The following is a 17,870-nucleotide window of genomic DNA, read 5'->3' on the forward strand; positions in this document are numbered from 1 at the left end:
AACGGTAGGGAAACATCTTATGGAACTTAAACTGCAAGATTATAAACTTCTTTACAGTAGCTCCCTTTTCAGCTTAAGGGGAGGTAGTGAAATTTGAACACATATAAATAGCTGGCGATTGAGATCGGATTAACATTATCAGTTTGGACAACAGTCTCCGGGAGCAATCTATTACAGTAAAAAAACATTTGGTGCTTTACCTGGGGAAAATGCCTTTGAGTATCAGTGTCCGTGTGAATCAGAGCTTCTTCCTGTTTTGTTGTTTAACTGCTACATTTGCATCTTTTGTTAATTACGTCACTAAAATACTTCTTTTTGTGACCGAGAGATTGATTATTAGTGATTAGACAGAGATTCTTCCTCATTCTAGTGACATTTTCTCATGCCGTAAAATCAGATAAAGTAAATGGTTCAGCAGGTGAGATGTAAACTGATCACGTTACAGTTCTGTTTACCCGAAAAAGCCTGAATACCAGGGCTACCCAGTATCAGATCTCGATATCCTCGCGATTGTGTGGCGCATGCTCAATAATCCCCAGTGCTTTAGGTGAGGGGCGTAAACATTTGTACGGACGCTGGCTTTTCGGTACTGTACAGATGTTTATTTACACCCACAATTAGGTAAACAGATTAGTAGTGCGCCTTAAATATTAATGAGATTCGTAATGTGACGCCCGTAAATTAGTAATCTGTATAAATCAAGCGCATCCCTATGTTTAACAAACATGTCGGACTTTAAACTGAAAATGAACGTACCGCCACACCACTGACGCCTTTTTACCTTGTTTATCCACAGCATATTCTCAAAGACGTTGTAGCTGTTAAGCTGTTCTTTTTTTCACCACCACAACCAAATTCACACTTATCTAAATCACTTCCATGCTTCACCAAAACAGTATGGCGTGCTCCATCGACCGAATTTAATAAACTTTTGGATACAACGAATTTATAGAGATTACTAACTTCGGGGACCTCTCAATATATCCTCAAACAATAGCATTAACTTTTCAACAATTTGTCCTGTGGGACTGGACCAGATGGGTTATACTTTGCTCTCCATGTGCATCAATGAGCCTTGGGCGTCCAGTTTTCCAGTTGGCCTTCCACTGCATATCGGGAATACCACACAAGCCCTGGAGATGCTATGACTGAGTCGTCTAACCATCACAATCTGGCCCTTGTCGTTCAGATCTTTACTTCAGCTTCAAGAACTGCCTATTCACTTGCCTAATATGTACTGGCACCTTTGACAAGTGCCACTGTGATGAGATCAATTTTACTCACCTCTCCTGTTAGTGGTTTTAATGTTACGGCCGATCAATGTATGTTTGTAGTAGGTAACATTTGATTTCTTGATGGTTGGTATGGATTACTTTATATTGTTAATTTTATCAGCATTGATAGTTTGAGGGATAACTAACATCATTGGTAATTGTGAATATAAAGTGAGATTAGTTTGTATCTTTTCGACATATTTGCTTCGCTGACAACAATCCATGTAACTCCATTTAAAACATTAAGCCGTTCACTAAAGGCTGTGTAAAGAGTTTCTGTTTGTGGTGCTAAGAGTGTGTTTGGTTTAATTTTAAATATTTTTTTTGGAGATATATGTTATTCATCGGACAGTGACAATATTAAGGTTGATAAAATCAAATTGTATATGAATGTGTCATCATTTATTGTTATCGTTTATCTGGATCAGGCACTTGTGGTGGGGGGGCAGGATAAGGGACTGAACACCTGCCCAGACGACTGCTTTTGAGGTGCTGAGTTCCTCAGAAATTCTCACCTTGCACCCCTTGGCTGAGAAGCCTGCAGCTGCCTATGCAAGCCAGCGTCACAAAGTTATTGTGTGGGGATTTATTCACTATGATCTAAGACAGCGAGCAGGATCAACAAGTGATTCTCTGTCACATGAAGACTGGAAAAGGGCTAGACAGCTAGACCTAGCAACCGTACGGACGCATGGCAAAATCGGGGTTAAAGGAACACCTGGAGAGTGTAAGTGATAGAATACGGGAAACTGCAAGATACTGAGCGCTGGATTTGAGATGGGACATCCGTCACAGCGGAGGGCCAGGAGGATGGGTGTCAGTGCCGGGACTGGAGCACGTACTGCAGTGAGGAGCTGACTAACTTGTGACCTGCGACAGCAGAAAGCTGCATGCATCCATGACTAGATCACCTCCACATAATTTAATTCACCAACAAGAACGAACATTTTCAACTCGCGTTTTCTGATTTCGCATTTCCCTACATACAGTACGTACTATACTTAAATCCACCATCATTAAAGGACCGATGCATGAGGTGCTGATTGGCATTGCGCAATTAATTTTATTCACTGCCAGGGGGTGGTCAGTTTAGCTGCTCCAGTGACAGTACCATCATCGTTCGCCTCGAACTTGAGAGGGCGGCTAAAATTGGAGGCAGACAGAACTGGGGTAAAGCATAGCAGTGCTCTGGTTACAAGAGGTGGGTAGTTCAGGTCCAGAGTATAAAAGTCCAGACCAAGATTTAGTTTCTACTAACCCATTGAATACTCTGTCATTGTGGACTTTTACTCTCTGCACCTGGATTACCCACCTCTGCTGATTGCCTTGAAACTCCTTGCCAGTCCACAGTCCAACAAAGGCAGGCTTAGCATGCAGGGGGTAGCAGAAAGGTACGCATAGATAATAGCCAGCAACATCTAGGAATCCTGCCAAATCCTGTGAGGTCTGTGATCTCAGCTCTGGTCTTACTTCTTTGCCGAAGCACGTATAACTCACACAGCCAAATTCACACTTTTCTAAGTTCTATCTTAGTGAAGTCCCTGAAACTGAAAAGAATGAGTGATGAGAGGTGTCTGTCTAAACAGAGAAATAAAATATAGCATCATAACGCATACGCTGCACAGTTGACAATACTCTCTTTCGTTTGCAATAGTGAGAACGGATTTGGGGATGTGATGAGGATCACTCTTCAGTTCACACCATCACCAGCCTGATCTGCTGACATAGGACGTCAGGTACATAGATTCATGCTGTTTGGACCAAACTGTGACCCTCTCATCTGGGTTTCGCAGTAGACATTAAGATTTGTCAGACCACGCGACACTTTCCTGTCTTCAGCTCTCTGGTTTTGCTGAACCTGAGCTCACTGCAGACTCAGTTTCCTGCTCTTTGCTGACAGCAGTGAAACCGAAGTGACCTTCTGCTACTGAACACTTCCTGATTCCATTAAGCAGCCTGGACCGTTCACTCTTTGGTTGTTTTAAACCCATATCATGTTCCTCGTTCTTCCGTTACACTATAGAGATGCCAGTTTTGAGCCACTGGGATTTTGTTGCTAAAGGCTGTATTATTGAAAAACTGCTTATGATATTCTATAACCCATTTGAAGAAGGTTGTAAACCATTAACTATGCAATAAAGGATTAAGCTCATTTTACATACTGGGCACAACTGGTGATACTTTTGACTGTACAATACTTATATTCAATTCAGATTTTATATAGCGTATTATCACATTGTCTCAAAGCGGTTTGCATTATCCCAGCCCAAAGCTCCCAGAGAGGAAGCCAGAGGCGACAGAGGCAAAGAAAAACTCTCTAAAAGGAAGAAACCTCTGGAGGAACCGGACTCAAAGGGGGAGCCCAACCTCCTGGGGACGGCAAAGGAAGTGCAAATTCCCGACTTATAAAGTAAATTTGTGTGTAGTTCATGTATAAATGCGGACGGTCCAGCTGATGTTGGAACAGGCAGGTGAGGATTCTGCTTCCTTTGGCGGGATGGAGGGGTGGTGCGGTCCAGCAGTAATGAGGTGAGGACGGCAGATGTGTAGGGAGGCTGGGTGGGCAGGCGGGGAACTGGCCACCATCAGCAGCTCCAAGACAGGAAATTTAACACTGCATTAATACAAATCTGGGATAAATTGGCATGGAAATAAATTGCCTGTAGCCTTGAGAAGGCCTATCTATTCACCATTCTTCTTCTTCTTCATATTATTATTATTATTATTGTTACGTCTTGGTGTTTGTGTCACCCCATGAAAATCATCGGCCACCCCTTGACCACCCCATTCTGCTGGCTCCCTTGGGTGAATCTATATCGGAAAATATAACTAAAGAACAGTTGAATACCACAGGGATCCATTAATGGCCTGTTGCTTTTGTTTTGATTTATTATAATTGTCTATTACGAAGGAGTTACCTTTTTAATGATGCAAGATGTGGGTGGGTGGGTGGATCTGGAAAGAGGTGAATGATTGGTAGGACCAGGAGATTATAATTAGGATGCAGGAACCACAAGAACTGGACTAGAAGGCAAAGCTAAATATAAACCAGAGTCTGGCACCTGTCTAGATTAAGGCAGGAGTAAATAAGTCCCTGGAGTAAATAAAAACGTCACGTGGATGCCACGCCCATTGGTAGATCCAACAAAAAGGTGCAGGTGGTACTGGGGTACCCGGTGTAATGTGTCGAAGGTATTCACAATAATTAAGTTACCAAACAATGCAATGGGCGCTAATCTTTCACATCTAGTGGATCAAGGTAAAATGAGTTAATTTGTATCGTAAAGTATGATCTTCTAAACCACCGGATATCTGATCTATGTGGTAAAGAAGCGCAGCGCGGACCCCAATAAGACCGATCAAGCTTAATTTAACCAGCAGAGGGAGACGTTTACTAATAATAAAACCGAATAGTTTTGCTTCGCAGCGATGAGTCACGGTTTAAACGGTTTATGGCCGTAATAAACTGTTCGTGTATTTTTCTTCCCCCCAATATACTTCTGACTCACATAAAAGTAACGGAAAATCCTTCATAGTGGGTTATTAGAATGTACTTCTATGTTACAGTAAGTTACGGTGAAATAGGATGAAATAAGGTAACAAATGTAAGTCTCCAAAAACCGAACAGATATAAGCGGTTACTCGATTAAATATTTCATTGACCCCCCCAGCCCCCGCCCCCTATGAATAATGCGGTCGCTGCGTCGCCATTCGCCCTTCACACTAAGGTTAGATTGTCTCTCTTCCCAGGGATACGCGGGCAGCGCGGCTAGAGCGATCATTCCATCAGCCGTCCTGTCATCCTTCGCAAATGCTTGCGATTTATTAAGCATTATAGAAGAACTCTGAGTGTGCATGGGTGTAATCTTAATATTTTATAGTGATATCCTAAAACTTGCGCACTTCTTTTTCTGTAGCACTTCAGCTTTCCCCCTAATAGCTCTTTCATTTCGGTGGTGTTGCACGCCGTGTCTCGGGGTTTCTGCAGGATGCCCGCTGCCGCAGTGAACCTGGCGCATCTGGCCGCGCTGATCCCGGCTCTCCTGCCGGCCGGCGGATTGCCTGCGCCATCCAGTGCCGGTTTAAGCGGTGTGTTTCGGGAGGTGCAGAGGCTGACGGAGGACCCTCCATATAGACTGGAAGAGCCAGCGAAACAGGTAATTTAGGACTCATATTGCATAAGTGAGTCATCCTCTTTCAAACAATACATCCCATTATGATTTCAATGCAAAATAGTGTATCGATGGTTAGTTTAAATAATTACACATAATGAAAAGCTTCAAAATTTGTATATGTAAATGTTCTATAATGCTTTTAATCCCGAAGGCAAAAAAAATCAAGCTTCTTTTTTGCTTTAACTAAGGATGTCTGCCTGAATTCTTGCCGCACAGATTGACAATGTGAGCGGCAAATCGATACGATACTCGCAGGACCTTCCTCCTAGTTACCGCAATGAAAGTGTTTCTGACAGCAAAGTTGGAAATCTTTCGAATCACACTATGGAGAAGTTTGACAAGGTACAGAGAAGAGCTACTGGCTTGGATGAGACCATAAACTTACCGTAGCCGTCATTCTGAGTGTGTATTAAGCCCGTTCCTCTGTGTATGGCATAGTTAGATGCCTGCATAGTACAGTATGATGGCTTCAGTGAGTTTAAGTGTCATGTATTATGTATGTATGTATGCATGTTTTTACATTTGATGGTGTGTGAGGTATATCAGTGTGTTTGTGCATATATAAGTGTGGATCAGATACACTTTACATTGTGGAGACCAAATGTCCCCATAATGTGATACAAACCGGTTAAATTGACGCTGTAGGGCCCATTTTTTCGGTCCCCACAAGACTAAATTAATTTTTATTAAAATATGTGACTGTATTTAAAATGCCAAAGGTCTTGTACTTTGGTTGGTTACTTACAGTTATGGTTAGGGCTGGGTGGGGGTTAAGGTTGTAATCGCTGGGATTAGGGTTTCGCACATATAAATGAATGGACGGTCCTCACAAAGATATGAGTACAGGTCTGTGTGTGTGTGTGTGTGTGTGTGTGTGTGGTATCGACATTTAAATCAATCTATACATGTCTTCAGAAAAGGCGTGGATCCTTTGTGATCACAGCTCTTCTTTGTCTCTAGGTGATGGACAATAGGATAGACACTGCAAATGGCCCCAGAAACAGCACCCAGTCCACCCCGCACAAAGACGTCATCCACCGTGTGAGTATGATTGGGCACATGATGCTCTGAAGCTGAGATCATCGGAGATCATTTGAAGTTGAGAGCATCATGTGGTGCAGCCTGAAAGGACAAAATTATTAGGCCAGAGATGCTTTAATCATGCGGTTTTTCTGGCTTAATTTTAATGTACATGGCTGGTCTAATAATCCATCTTCCAACCTCTTATCCTGCTCAGCATCACATAGGTACCCTGTACTCAAAGACACACGGAGAACATGCAGACTCCATATACACACAGGGAGAACATGCAGACTCCACATAGACACAGGGAGAACATGCAGACTCCTCATAGACACAGGGAGAACATGCAGACTCCTCATAGACACAGGGAGAACATGCAGACTCCTCACAGACACAGGGAGAACATGCAGACTCCTCATAGACACAGGGAGAACATGCAGACTCCATATACACACAGGGAGAACATGCAGACTTCGCATAGACACAGGGAGAACATGCAGACTCCTCATAGACACAGGGAGAACATGCAGACTCCTCATAGACACAGGGAGAACATGCAGACTCCTCATAGACACAGGAAGAAAATGCAGACTCCTCATAGACACAGGGAGAACATGCAGACTCCACATAGACACAGGGAGAACATGCAGACTCCTCATAGACACAGGGAGAACATGCAGACTCCTCATAGACACAGGGAGAACATGCAGACTCCTCATAGACACAGGGAGAACATGCAGACTCCTCATAGACACAGGGAGAACATGCAGACTCCTCATAGACACAGGGAGAACATGCAGACTCCATATACACACAGGGAGAACATGCAGACTCCGCATAGACACAGGGAGAACATGCAGACTCCTCATAGACACAGGGAGAACATGCAGACTCCTCATAGACACAGGGAGAACATGCAGACTCCTCATAGACACAGGAAGAACATGCAGACTCCACGTAGACACAGGGAGAACATGCAGACTCCACATAGACACAGGGAGAACATGCAGACTCCTCATAGACACAGGGAGAACATGCAGACTCCTCATAGACACAGGGAGAACATGCAGACTCCTCATAGACACAGGGAGAACATGCAGACTCCTCACAGACACAGGGAGAACATGCAGACTCCTCATAGACACAGGGAGAACATGCAGACTCCATATACACACAGGGAGAACATGCAGACTCCTCATAGACACAGGGAGAACATGCAGACTCCTCATAGACACAGGGAGAACATGCAGACTCCTCATAGACACAGGGAGAACATGCAGACTCCTCATAGACACAGGGAGAACATGCAGACTCCTCATAGACACAGGAAGAACATGCAGACTCCACATAGACACAGGGAGAACATGCAGACTCCTCATAGACACAGGGAGAACATGCAGACTCCACATACACACAGGGAGAACATGCAGACTCCTCATAGACACAGGGAGAACATGCAGACTCCTCATAGACACAGGGAGAACATGCAGACTCCTCATAGACACAGGGAGAACATGCAGACTCCACATAGACACAGGGAGAACATGCAGACTCCTCATAGACACAGGGAGAACATGCAGACTCCTCATAGACACAGGGAGAACATGCAGACTCCTCACAGACACAAGGAGAACATGCAGACTCCTCATAGACACAGGGAGAACATGCAGACTCCACATAGACACAGGGAGAACATGCAGACTCCTCATAGACACATGGAGAACATGCAGGCTCCTCATAGACACATGTCTCCCGTGATTGGCCTGCTGAAGGACCCATGACTCAGATGGGGGTGGGCAAGGAAGCTGATTCTGTGGCTGGGTTCCACAATGAAGACCAGTTTTTAATCCGCAGTTCAGTCCCAGAGGACTGTTCAGACTATGACGGACAGCGTAATAGTGTGGGCATTCTGTCGTCCAGATCTAGTGGTGACCTGAAGATCTTTCTGTGTGTACAGCTCTGATAGAGCTGCCTCTTCAGAGGATTGGAACTCAATCAATCTCCTTTTAGCTCCCCAGTATCTTCAGAAATACTTTCGTTTCTTTATCATTTCAGTCTGTATCGTTTCCATGGCGTTTGTTTATCAGATTCTTACTCTATTTTTTCTCCTCATCAAAAGCTAAGCAGTATTATGCAGCACACATATTTGCAGTGGCCGTGGTGCAATGCAGGCTGTGTAAGCCGGAATTAGGTTTTTGGCTTGGGCTCACGCTCTGACTTGAGATCCTTATAACCAAAATCTGCTCACACTGTCACATAGTTGTCATGGAAACACCAAGGTCATTTTTCATAAACCTGAGAATTTATAAAAAAAAAATATTATGGAGAAAAAATTACTACACTGCGTGTTTGCTTTAACATCACATTAGATATATTACAATGAAGTAATTTGTTGTTCTGATTTAATGTTTTGTTAAACCATATCCCCAGATAAGTAGCCAAGAATATCATTACTGTAACAGTTTAAAGGTTGAATAACAGAGAATTAGCTGAAATGTTTTTCATTGCATGTAGCCCACATTAAATGAAGAAGCTGTGTGTTTTGTATTTTTATTTTTGCTTAATTTTTTTGTTAGTTTTTTTCATTTTTTTCTAATCTCCATAGCTCTTGCCCTGGATTGGGTGAAATACTTTTATTACAGAAATAAATGGTAATATAATAAAACTGATTAACTACCCCAGAGGCAAAATCGACAATTTAGACAATGAAGTTGTATAATTTCACCTTGTAATAAACACATTTTTTAAATGAGAAAATTCATATGTTACAGTAATGAGCTTGTGAGACTGACCCATCTATGTTGCAGATAAATTGATAGCAAATAAGTAGTGCAGAGGCACTGACTTAGGAATCTGGGGTGCGTCAAAATTTTGGGTCGGAATCAGGTAGTGTGCAGGACGGATCGCTGAGTCCTAAATCTGGCGCAGGGCTGGAGGAAAAAATACCTAAGAAAGAGAGGAGCAGAGAACCCAGAAAATCACTTCAGCAAATGCATATAACTATAAAACTCGCAGTGGTGGAGGTGAAGTTACTAACGTGATGTTCTGCATGAACTGAACTGCATATAGACAATGCAGTGCCAACAGAGTGAGAAGCCTAGATGCCATGATGCTACAGACCTCAGCTTCACCCACGCAGACTAGCCTGCAGTCCCGCTAGCTCCAGTACTAAAATGGTCTTTGCGGGTTCCTGAGTCTGCACACTGTGTCTCATTACCAGTTAGGATACTTAACTTAAACCCTTGGGATTGTCACCTTGTTAATGAGTTCCGTCTCTCTTGTGTTGTGGGCTGAGTGTTAGTTGTCTGTTCTGGGGTCTCTTGTGCTGTATGACCTGGATTGTCTCCAACCCCGATCTTCCTACGCCCGGCTGATTTCAGCAATTTAATGTTCGGAACCAGACTCGGGGGTGCAGTGGTTAGCACAGATGCCGGACATCTCTGGGACCAGGGTTTGAGTAGCCCCATAGCTCCGTGTGTAGTGTTAGCATGTTCTCCCCGTGTTGTTGTGGGGTTTCCTCCGGTACTCCAGTTTCCCCCCGCAGCCCAAAAACATGTAGAGGCTGATTGAAGTTACCAGATTGCTGGTAGGTGTGCATGTGTGAGTAAATAGTGGGTATGTCTGCCCTGCGGTGCTGTGGCACCCTGTCATGGGTTATTCCCTGCCTTGTGGCTGTAGCTTTTGGGATAGACTCTGGACCCCCTGCGACCCTGTATAGGATAAATAGGCAAACGCAGTGGATGGATGGAAATAACTTGTGAGTTTCATGTCTCCATGACACTAAAATGCTGGTAAAATGCAGGACTTTGAGAGAAGACAAGACTGTAGGTCCTGAGGCTGAGTGTGAGAGGCCACTTGAGTTCTGACTGTTGGGCGGCTGCTTTACCTCTCGCCCAGATTCAGTTCTGATCTAAAACCTGTTCCAGCACTTCATATGCCAGAGAGTCCAAGCTGTGTTTGTAATGTAACCTAGTGCAAGGAAGACAGCTGTCAATGGGACAGACAAACACATCCACTCTCACTCACTCCATGCCGGAAATATACCGACTTTATTATACCGATCATTTCATACTGGAAATACTCCACCTCAGATCCTTTCATGTTGCATAATACTGCCTCACTGTCATTCATTTATTGAAATGCAGTAACACTTTACTTGACAGGACTCATATGCTTAGTAATAACCCAGTTGAAGTACAAATCATCAACAAATATAGTTGCTACTTGAGATAAAAGATGCATCATGATTGATGAACAAACATGAGTACAGTACTTGTGTTATTCATTACCTCTTCCTTCGGTAGTTCCATTAATAGTTCAAAAAGGGTTATAGAATTAACAGATATACTAAAATATAGTATCTGCTTGAGAAAAAATATGCGTCATGATTCATTAATGGAGGTCAGTATGTAACTAAGGCTTAGTTCATGGGTAATTAATACATAAGTAATAACATAATGCTATATTATGTGTGCCCTGTCAAAGTGTTACCAGAAGTGCTTTATCCGTCAATCATTCCATCCCTCAGGAATTCCATCCTATATTCATTTCGGTTAAAAAAAGGCCTGAGATGTCTGCCTGGAATATGGTTGAGATGGGTGCGATGTATAGACTGGCAGAACCTTCCGTAAGGGCTGACTCTCTACAGGAGTGCCGGGTTGATGAAGACTGTGGAACTGACTGCTACTGTCTCTACGAGATGCTGCGATCCCAATGCCTGCCCTGCAAGACTGCACCGGCGGTGAGTGCTGCGTCATGCAATGCGTAGATATGTGTTGTGTGAAAAGCTGTCCCAGATTAATTTGAGTGCTGCAGACTGCATGGGACAGGCAGAGATTGCAGCACTAGCAGTAGTGCTCAGTGTGTTCAGTACCATGGTAAATGTCAGCTCTCTGGCGTGACGTAGGAGACATTTAGTGGCAGTGTTGTACATGCGTGTGTTTGTGGTTTGTTACATTCACATTTACATTTTGCATATTTAGCTGACACTTCTGTCCAAAATGACGTACAGGTGAGGCAAACAGCACATTACAGACATACTACTGTCAAGGAGACAAATAGAAATGAGTGCAGCTAAGCTGAGCTTCCAGTGAACAGCTCCCAGGTACAGGTGTAAGAAGTATTAGAGGAGGAGCTACACAACAACTTCTATCACAGCAAGTACCTAACTGAGTAACTAAGACCAGAAGTGCAACATTAGAACATTATGGGAATGTAAAAAGGCATCAGGTTAGTAAAGGATTTCATGGGTGTTGAGCAGTTTCTTGAAGGTGCAATTGTGTTTCTAGGTGAGTGTTTATTTCTTAATGTTTGTCATTTTGTGTGTGTGTGTGTGTGTGTGTGTTTATTCCTGTGTTTGTCCTTAATCATCCTGTATCTCTGCGTTTCTCTCCATATTTCTGTACTTCTCTGTTTCTCTCTGTATCTCTGAGTTTGTGTACCTTTGAGTTTCTGTCGTTATGTTTCAGACCTGCACCAAAGATGAAGAGTGTTGTGGTGCCCAGCTGTGTGTGTGGGGTCGGTGTACCGAAAATGCCACCAAGGGCACGGCAGGCAGCATCTGTCAATACCAGAGTAACTGCAGTGCTGAGCTCTGCTGTGCATATCATGAAGGTAGAGGTCATCAGCTCCTGACTGAGAGTGACTGGAGAAGTGAATGCAGACTTAACATTATACTAACAAAGCTACAGAAGTTACAAAATAATTCATTCATCATGAAATATTTTTGTCTCATAGAAATAAAACCAACTTTTTTTTATTTAATCAAAATACATAAAGATGTTGTAATTTCAGTACAGTAATTTAACCAGTACAGGGTGGAATTTATCAGTCTGATTGCATCTATCAAAAGTAAGAGACTTAAGATGCAAATCATGGAATGTGATCCCAGCCTGGAGCACAAGGATGTAGTAGCTGAGAGTTTCCGGAATGTTCCCTTATAATGGCTCTTAACACCCCTCACAGGCCACCTCCTCCCCATGTGCCTGAACCGGCTTCAGGAGCAACAGCACTGTCGTACTCACTCCAACCACTTGGTGGTGCAGTTGAATTCGATCTCGGTGGGAGAAGGCCCCTTGGATCAGTGCCCCTGTGCAGCTGGCCTTTGGTGTCAGTCCCGTGGGTGAGATGCTTACTCTCTGCAGTTTTTTGTAGAGTAAATTCGGAAACATCGTCAAACTGGGATTCGTAGGTTCCTTCTTCATTGAAAATGAAGCTGATAAATATGACTTTTGGGGATTCTTGAAAAGCTGCATAAATCTACAAATCTCATGAAACGACAGTTATCACGTACATAACTCTCAAAAACACTGCTTCTCAGTAGTTTGAATCTTGTTAATTACGACAGAAACCAGGTGCCCGTAGCATTTGTGACAGTGTGAGCAGTGAGTGACATTAACAAATTGTGACTCTGCTCCAGTGGACCATTAACCTTCTCTCTAGGGTCCATAGCAGTTCATCACAAAGAGCAGCCTGTAGTAGTTAGAGATCATGGCTTTATATGGAGCTTCCAGTTGTTCCTGTTGAGAATAACAGACTCGAGGTTTCTGTTCATGGACATGCAGACGTTGCATGTAAAGCGAAGCCCTTAGATGTTTGGCAGGTTGAACTCTCCAGACAGATGTTCACGAGCAGACGTCTCTTTCTTTCCCGGTGCTGACAGCCAAGGTTCTGTGTGCATCCAGCACCAAAACTCCTCCAGTGAAGAAGACCTGACCGAATCCCTCTACGCCGAGATCGATTACATCATCTGATGCCAGTTCTGCCGATGGGACGCACCTCTCCGTGTTTCCCACACAAATCCTGTCATCCTCCATGCCACGGCTGTAATTTCTACGCACCTTTAAGTGGTTTATGACCTCAATTAACTGGTTTAATTCATCCAACAGCAAAGCTTTTGCTCTCCATGAAAATATCTTGCTCTGTAAACAAGTAAAACAGTGTGTTGCTTTAGATAAATCTTAAGACTAGACACAGTGTACACAGAATGATGTGACGTCCCTGTGGACCACACAGCTGTATGTGCTGAAGCTTCAGCCTCTGCTCTGCGCATCTAGTGAGCTCCTGAGTTTTAATCGCGGCTTCTGCCCCACAACAGAACCCAACCCCCCCCAGAGCCGCATGGCTGCTTAGCACGGTAGGTAATTCACACTGGTAGTTGAGATTAATAACATTTGCTGCTTAGCTCTGTATAATCTGTCAAATAAAAGAATCTCAGGTTCAAATGGCCTTTGAAAGTTGAAAAAAATGAGTTAAAAGCGTTAAGTGAACTTTTAAATACTGTTTTCTGTTCCCAACTTCTTGGCAGACAGAGGTATTAGAGAATATGTATGTTTAATTCAATGTTCTTCTGCATGTGAGTGAATAGGCTGCAGTAACATTTCACTGGCTAATGCTACGGTTGTAGCGCCTGTTTTGGCAGGAAGCCGTACATCAGGACTGCCGTGTTCCCACCACGTTTCCCCGCAGACGTGTGTGGGGACCGCCCCCTGCTTCCTCACCTCCATGCGGGTGTGTGACCCGTGTTACAGTGGCGGCAGTGCTCCGCACCTGTCTGGATGTTCCCTTTGATGATGATAACACACAAAATATCAATGACTGGAAAAAACATGCAGGTCGGAAAAGGCTCAGTATGTTCAGATGCTTTGCCTGTGTTTAAGGTGAAAGGTTCAAACCCCTGGGTCGGTAGACTGGGGCGTGGTAAAACGAGAAGCTGTACTCAAAACACCTGATCAGGCCAGATAGTAGATAATCTGTCAGCTCTTGGCCAGATGGCATGGATGGGAGGCAGCGGAATGGGGCTGAATGTTCCCCTGATAGCCGGGCTCAACAAAAATTAACCAGCTATATGTGGAACAGGCCAAGTGAACATAACCTAAGTTAAATACAACAAAACATGTAAAACAAAAAGAGGTCAGTTTTTATTCCCGACTGAACACTCTTGAGTTTAACTTCTGTACACTATTAGACCCACATTTATAACACAGTTTAAACCTTATCAGAAGCATAAAGCGATTTTTAAAAAGTTTATAAAAAATTTTAAAAAGATTGGTAATTTATTAAGGAAAAATACTCTGCCTGGTCACTGTTTGAATTTAAATCAAGTACTGGATCATTATTACAGCTCAGCATCATTACGCAGTAATAAAGCAAGTACCTGAATCTACTGAGGTTATCCCACCAATGGATGAATTTCTTTCTAATGCCAAGATTCATCGGCTCAAATTGTCAAAGAGGTTCAGGGAGCATGAAGAAATGTTTTCATGCAAAGTTTTCACCCCAGAGTCTCGACCTTAACCCCACTGAAAGTCTTTTAAGATGCCTGAAGAAAAGTTTATAGATTGATTAAACTCATCTATCATCAATACAAGATCTTAATACAAATCTGGATGAGAAAAAATGTTGAGATGTTGCATAAGTACAAGGAAAACATGCATTGACGAATGTGCACCATAATCAAAGCTAAAGGTGGTCCAGTAGAATGTTAGTGTGTGGCTTGGGGGGGCTTTACAGCCAGTTTACTCTCACCTACTGAAAGCAAGATGGAGGATAAAGGGAGTCTCTCCATGGGGATTTATTAGTAAAGTATGTGACTTTTTTTTTGACCAGGCAGTGTATTAAATGATTAACACATCCTGTCTAATAAAAAACTGTCTAAATCTTAGATTCATAAAAATGCTGTGAAGATATTTTTCGGCTACATTCACTCTGACCCTGCTGGAGAATTACACGCAAACGAGCTGCATGAGCTGTCTGTGTAGCCCCCCCCCCCCCCCCCCCCCCCCCGGACCATTTCCGAGGGGTTAAAGTCCGGTGAGTGCAGGCTGTGTTGTCACTTTCTGCTTTTCTCCATCTTCCTCCTTCTTGAAATACATTTAACACCATGCCTTGATCAAAAGAACTTCCTGAAGACCTAAGAAAGAAAGTTATGTCGGTCAAGAGAGGGGTTTAATGCACTCTCTAAAATCCCTTGGACTCCAGCAAACCGCTGTGAGAGTCATCATCATGTGATATGAAACTCAAGCACAACTGGGTTATGCAATAGGACATCAACCTAAAGCATAAGAGCAGATCCACCTCAGAAGTAGACTAGTCTAGTCAAAGTCCTGACTTGAAGCCCCATTAAGATGCTGTGGTGGGACCTTAAATGGACAGTCATAGTTGAAAACTCTGCAATGGGGCTGATTTAAAACAATTCTGTAAAGAACATTGGGCCAAAATAATCCTCCATAAAGGCTCTTCTAACGACAAGAGTTTGATTCATGTATTAATTCATTTGAATAATTTAATGCAGGAATCATTCTTGCTCCACAAACACTTTCAGGCCCACACTACACAGAAAGTAAACGGAACTCAAGTTCCAGATCGACGCAGAGTCTCTCACAAATGACGCTTCAGCTTCACATATAGTCAGCAGAGGCTCGGTCTTCATGTACCGTCGGTTTTAATTTTCTCAGCATGTTGTATTGTTTTCTTATGGGGTTTTCCCTCATGGCATCATGACGTTGACCTGTGGGCTGCTCGAGGAGTCAGGGAGGGGTGTTTTACAGCCTTAGCACACAGAACAGGCCATTCCAGGCCCATCTCCCAAGTCACAGCAACACAGGAGCTGGAATGGGCCTTATAACCACGTCTTGGGTATATAAGGGGGTTTACATTTCTTGGACCAGTGTAATTTGCCAAAAGAGATCAGCAGTTAACATGGCCTTACTTATCTGTGGCATGTTCTGGGAAACAGAATGAACCATCCTCTGTTCTGGTGCATTATCCTACCCTCCACTATAGATACTGGAAATACATTTGCCAGCATTTCTTCATAAGTCCAAAGATAGATGAATGAATAATAGATAGAAAAATGAATTAAGGTCAATGGGAGGGAAATAGAGAGATGAAAAAGAAAGGATGAAGGGGGATTAAATGAATGAAAGTTGGTTGAATATATTTCTGCTGCACATTGGATGCCTTTAGAATGTTTTCTAGGGAAAGACGAAATAATTACACCTATCAGCACAATGTCGTGGGATGTAAACATGTTTTAATTATATTAATTATGGACGGCATTTTTATCTTTGGCAGGGATTCTTTAAATTTGGCTTAGTGGCAGTGGGACCCCCTCTTGTTATAAATGTTACACTCCTTTTGTGGCTTAAAGCACAGTGTTTCCCATTCACCGACAGCTGTAGATGTTTAATTGGAGAGGAAGACGCGGTTGTTTGAACACAATGTATAACCATGAAAGCCTCCCTCTGTGAAGCCCATTTTCACAGGGTCTCGTAAAGCAGCTCACCTGACATGGCTGTGAAACAGGGCAGGATGTTCTGAATGGCCCAAGGAAATTATAGCTTCAGATTTTTATTTCAGCCTTAATTTTTGTTTCATTTTTATATCCTTTCAATTTTCAATTTATACATGCCGTTATAATACCTTTTAATCTGTTAATTTTCATCATGTTTAAAGACATGCAAAATACCCTGGTCATGAGAAAAGAAAAATCACAAAGATGTTTCTGGAAAGTTCTCCTGCAGGTGCCTTATGCATTGTTTTAAAAGGCAAAAATTACGCTTAATTAGGGTTTTTCAATTGTCTTTTCATAACAAGATGGATCTGAGATAAAGAGGACGAAATTGGCAAGAAATCAATCAAAATGCCACTTTAAACATCCAAACTACACAAACACCCCATGTGCTTAGTCTGGCCTGTTACTTCATCTGCGTATCGTGGATCACCATCACTGCCTATGACAACAGATTTGCGTCTCTGTGACCTTTCTGTTATCTGGTTCTATCGCACTTCTTATGGTTTCACAAAGAAGATAAAGGTTAAAGGCAGCCATTTGGTTTTACGGGCTGTTTTCATTGCTGGTTTCCTCATCCTGTCCTGTGCAGGTTGTGTCTTCTTTGTCCCTGAGCTGTGAATGAGACAAACGCAGCAGGAGTCATTGATGAGAACAGTATCAGTCTGGTCTGTAAAGATTCTTGTCTGGGGTGGCGGAGAAAGATAGAACCCCAGTTGATAGCCGCAGACCCTTATAAACCAGCAGCCCCCTGTGACAGCCCCGTCCTTTAAGGAGAGACCCGGGCACCTTCACAAATGCCCGGGGCTGTCAGAGGCTGCCAGCCTTCTGTAGGATGAGAGGATCCTCACTGGAGATGCTTTTTCCCTGGGTGCAAATGCTGCCCCTGCTTTGCGTTTGGGCTGATCTCTTTGCTGCTAATTCCCTGGTTTCGGCAGGTGAGCTTGGGGAAGGATTTCCAGCGGAAACTGGATTCTGAGTGAAGATTCCAATAGGAACTACATTTCTGTCGTCTGTCTCAATTCTCAGGTGTGAAGTGTGGTTTTCCCCAGGAAGAGAATATTTTGAGCCGCTGGTTAAGAATCGTGGGCGGGAAAGAAGCCAAAT

General features: G+C 43.2%; 1 protein-coding gene across 2 annotated transcripts; it reads left to right on the top strand.

Annotated features, from left to right (window-relative positions):
• Nucleotides 1-3,694: 3,694 nt before the first annotated feature.
• Nucleotides 3,695-13,695, top strand: LOC125706465 (dickkopf-related protein 3-like). Of its 2 annotated transcripts, XM_048973177.1 has the most exons (8): nt 3,695-3,803; nt 5,263-5,431; nt 5,666-5,791; nt 6,410-6,490; nt 11,121-11,213; nt 11,941-12,085; nt 12,437-12,593; nt 13,134-13,695. In XM_048973177.1, exons 1-8 carry the CDS (start codon nt 3,712-3,714, stop codon nt 13,222-13,224), a joined length of 954 nt encoding a protein of 317 aa, XP_048829134.1. In that variant the 5' UTR covers nt 3,695-3,711; the 3' UTR covers nt 13,225-13,695. The 2 variants fall into 2 exon arrangements, with proteins under 2 accessions (XP_048829134.1, XP_048829135.1); XM_048973178.1 differs by lacking the exon at nt 5,666-5,791.
• Nucleotides 13,696-17,870: the final 4,175 nt, after the last annotated feature.

This window comes from Brienomyrus brachyistius, chromosome 13, assembly GCF_023856365.1.
Source record: "Brienomyrus brachyistius isolate T26 chromosome 13, BBRACH_0.4, whole genome shotgun sequence".
NCBI classification, from domain to species: domain Eukaryota; kingdom Metazoa; phylum Chordata; class Actinopteri; order Osteoglossiformes; family Mormyridae; genus Brienomyrus; species Brienomyrus brachyistius.

Excerpts from the sequence above, each read along its gene's own strand:
- LOC125706465 (XM_048973177.1), top strand. The coding sequence starts at position 3,712 with ATGCGGACGGTCCAGCTGATGTTGGAACAGGCAGGTGAGGATTCTGCT. Across the intron at positions 3,804-5,262 it reads TGCGGTCCAGCAGTAATGAG|GATGCCCGCTGCCGCAGTGA; the intron begins GTGAGGACGGCA and ends GGGTTTCTGCAG. Across the intron at positions 12,086-12,436 it reads CTGCTGTGCATATCATGAAG|GCCACCTCCTCCCCATGTGC; the intron begins GTAGAGGTCATC and ends CACCCCTCACAG.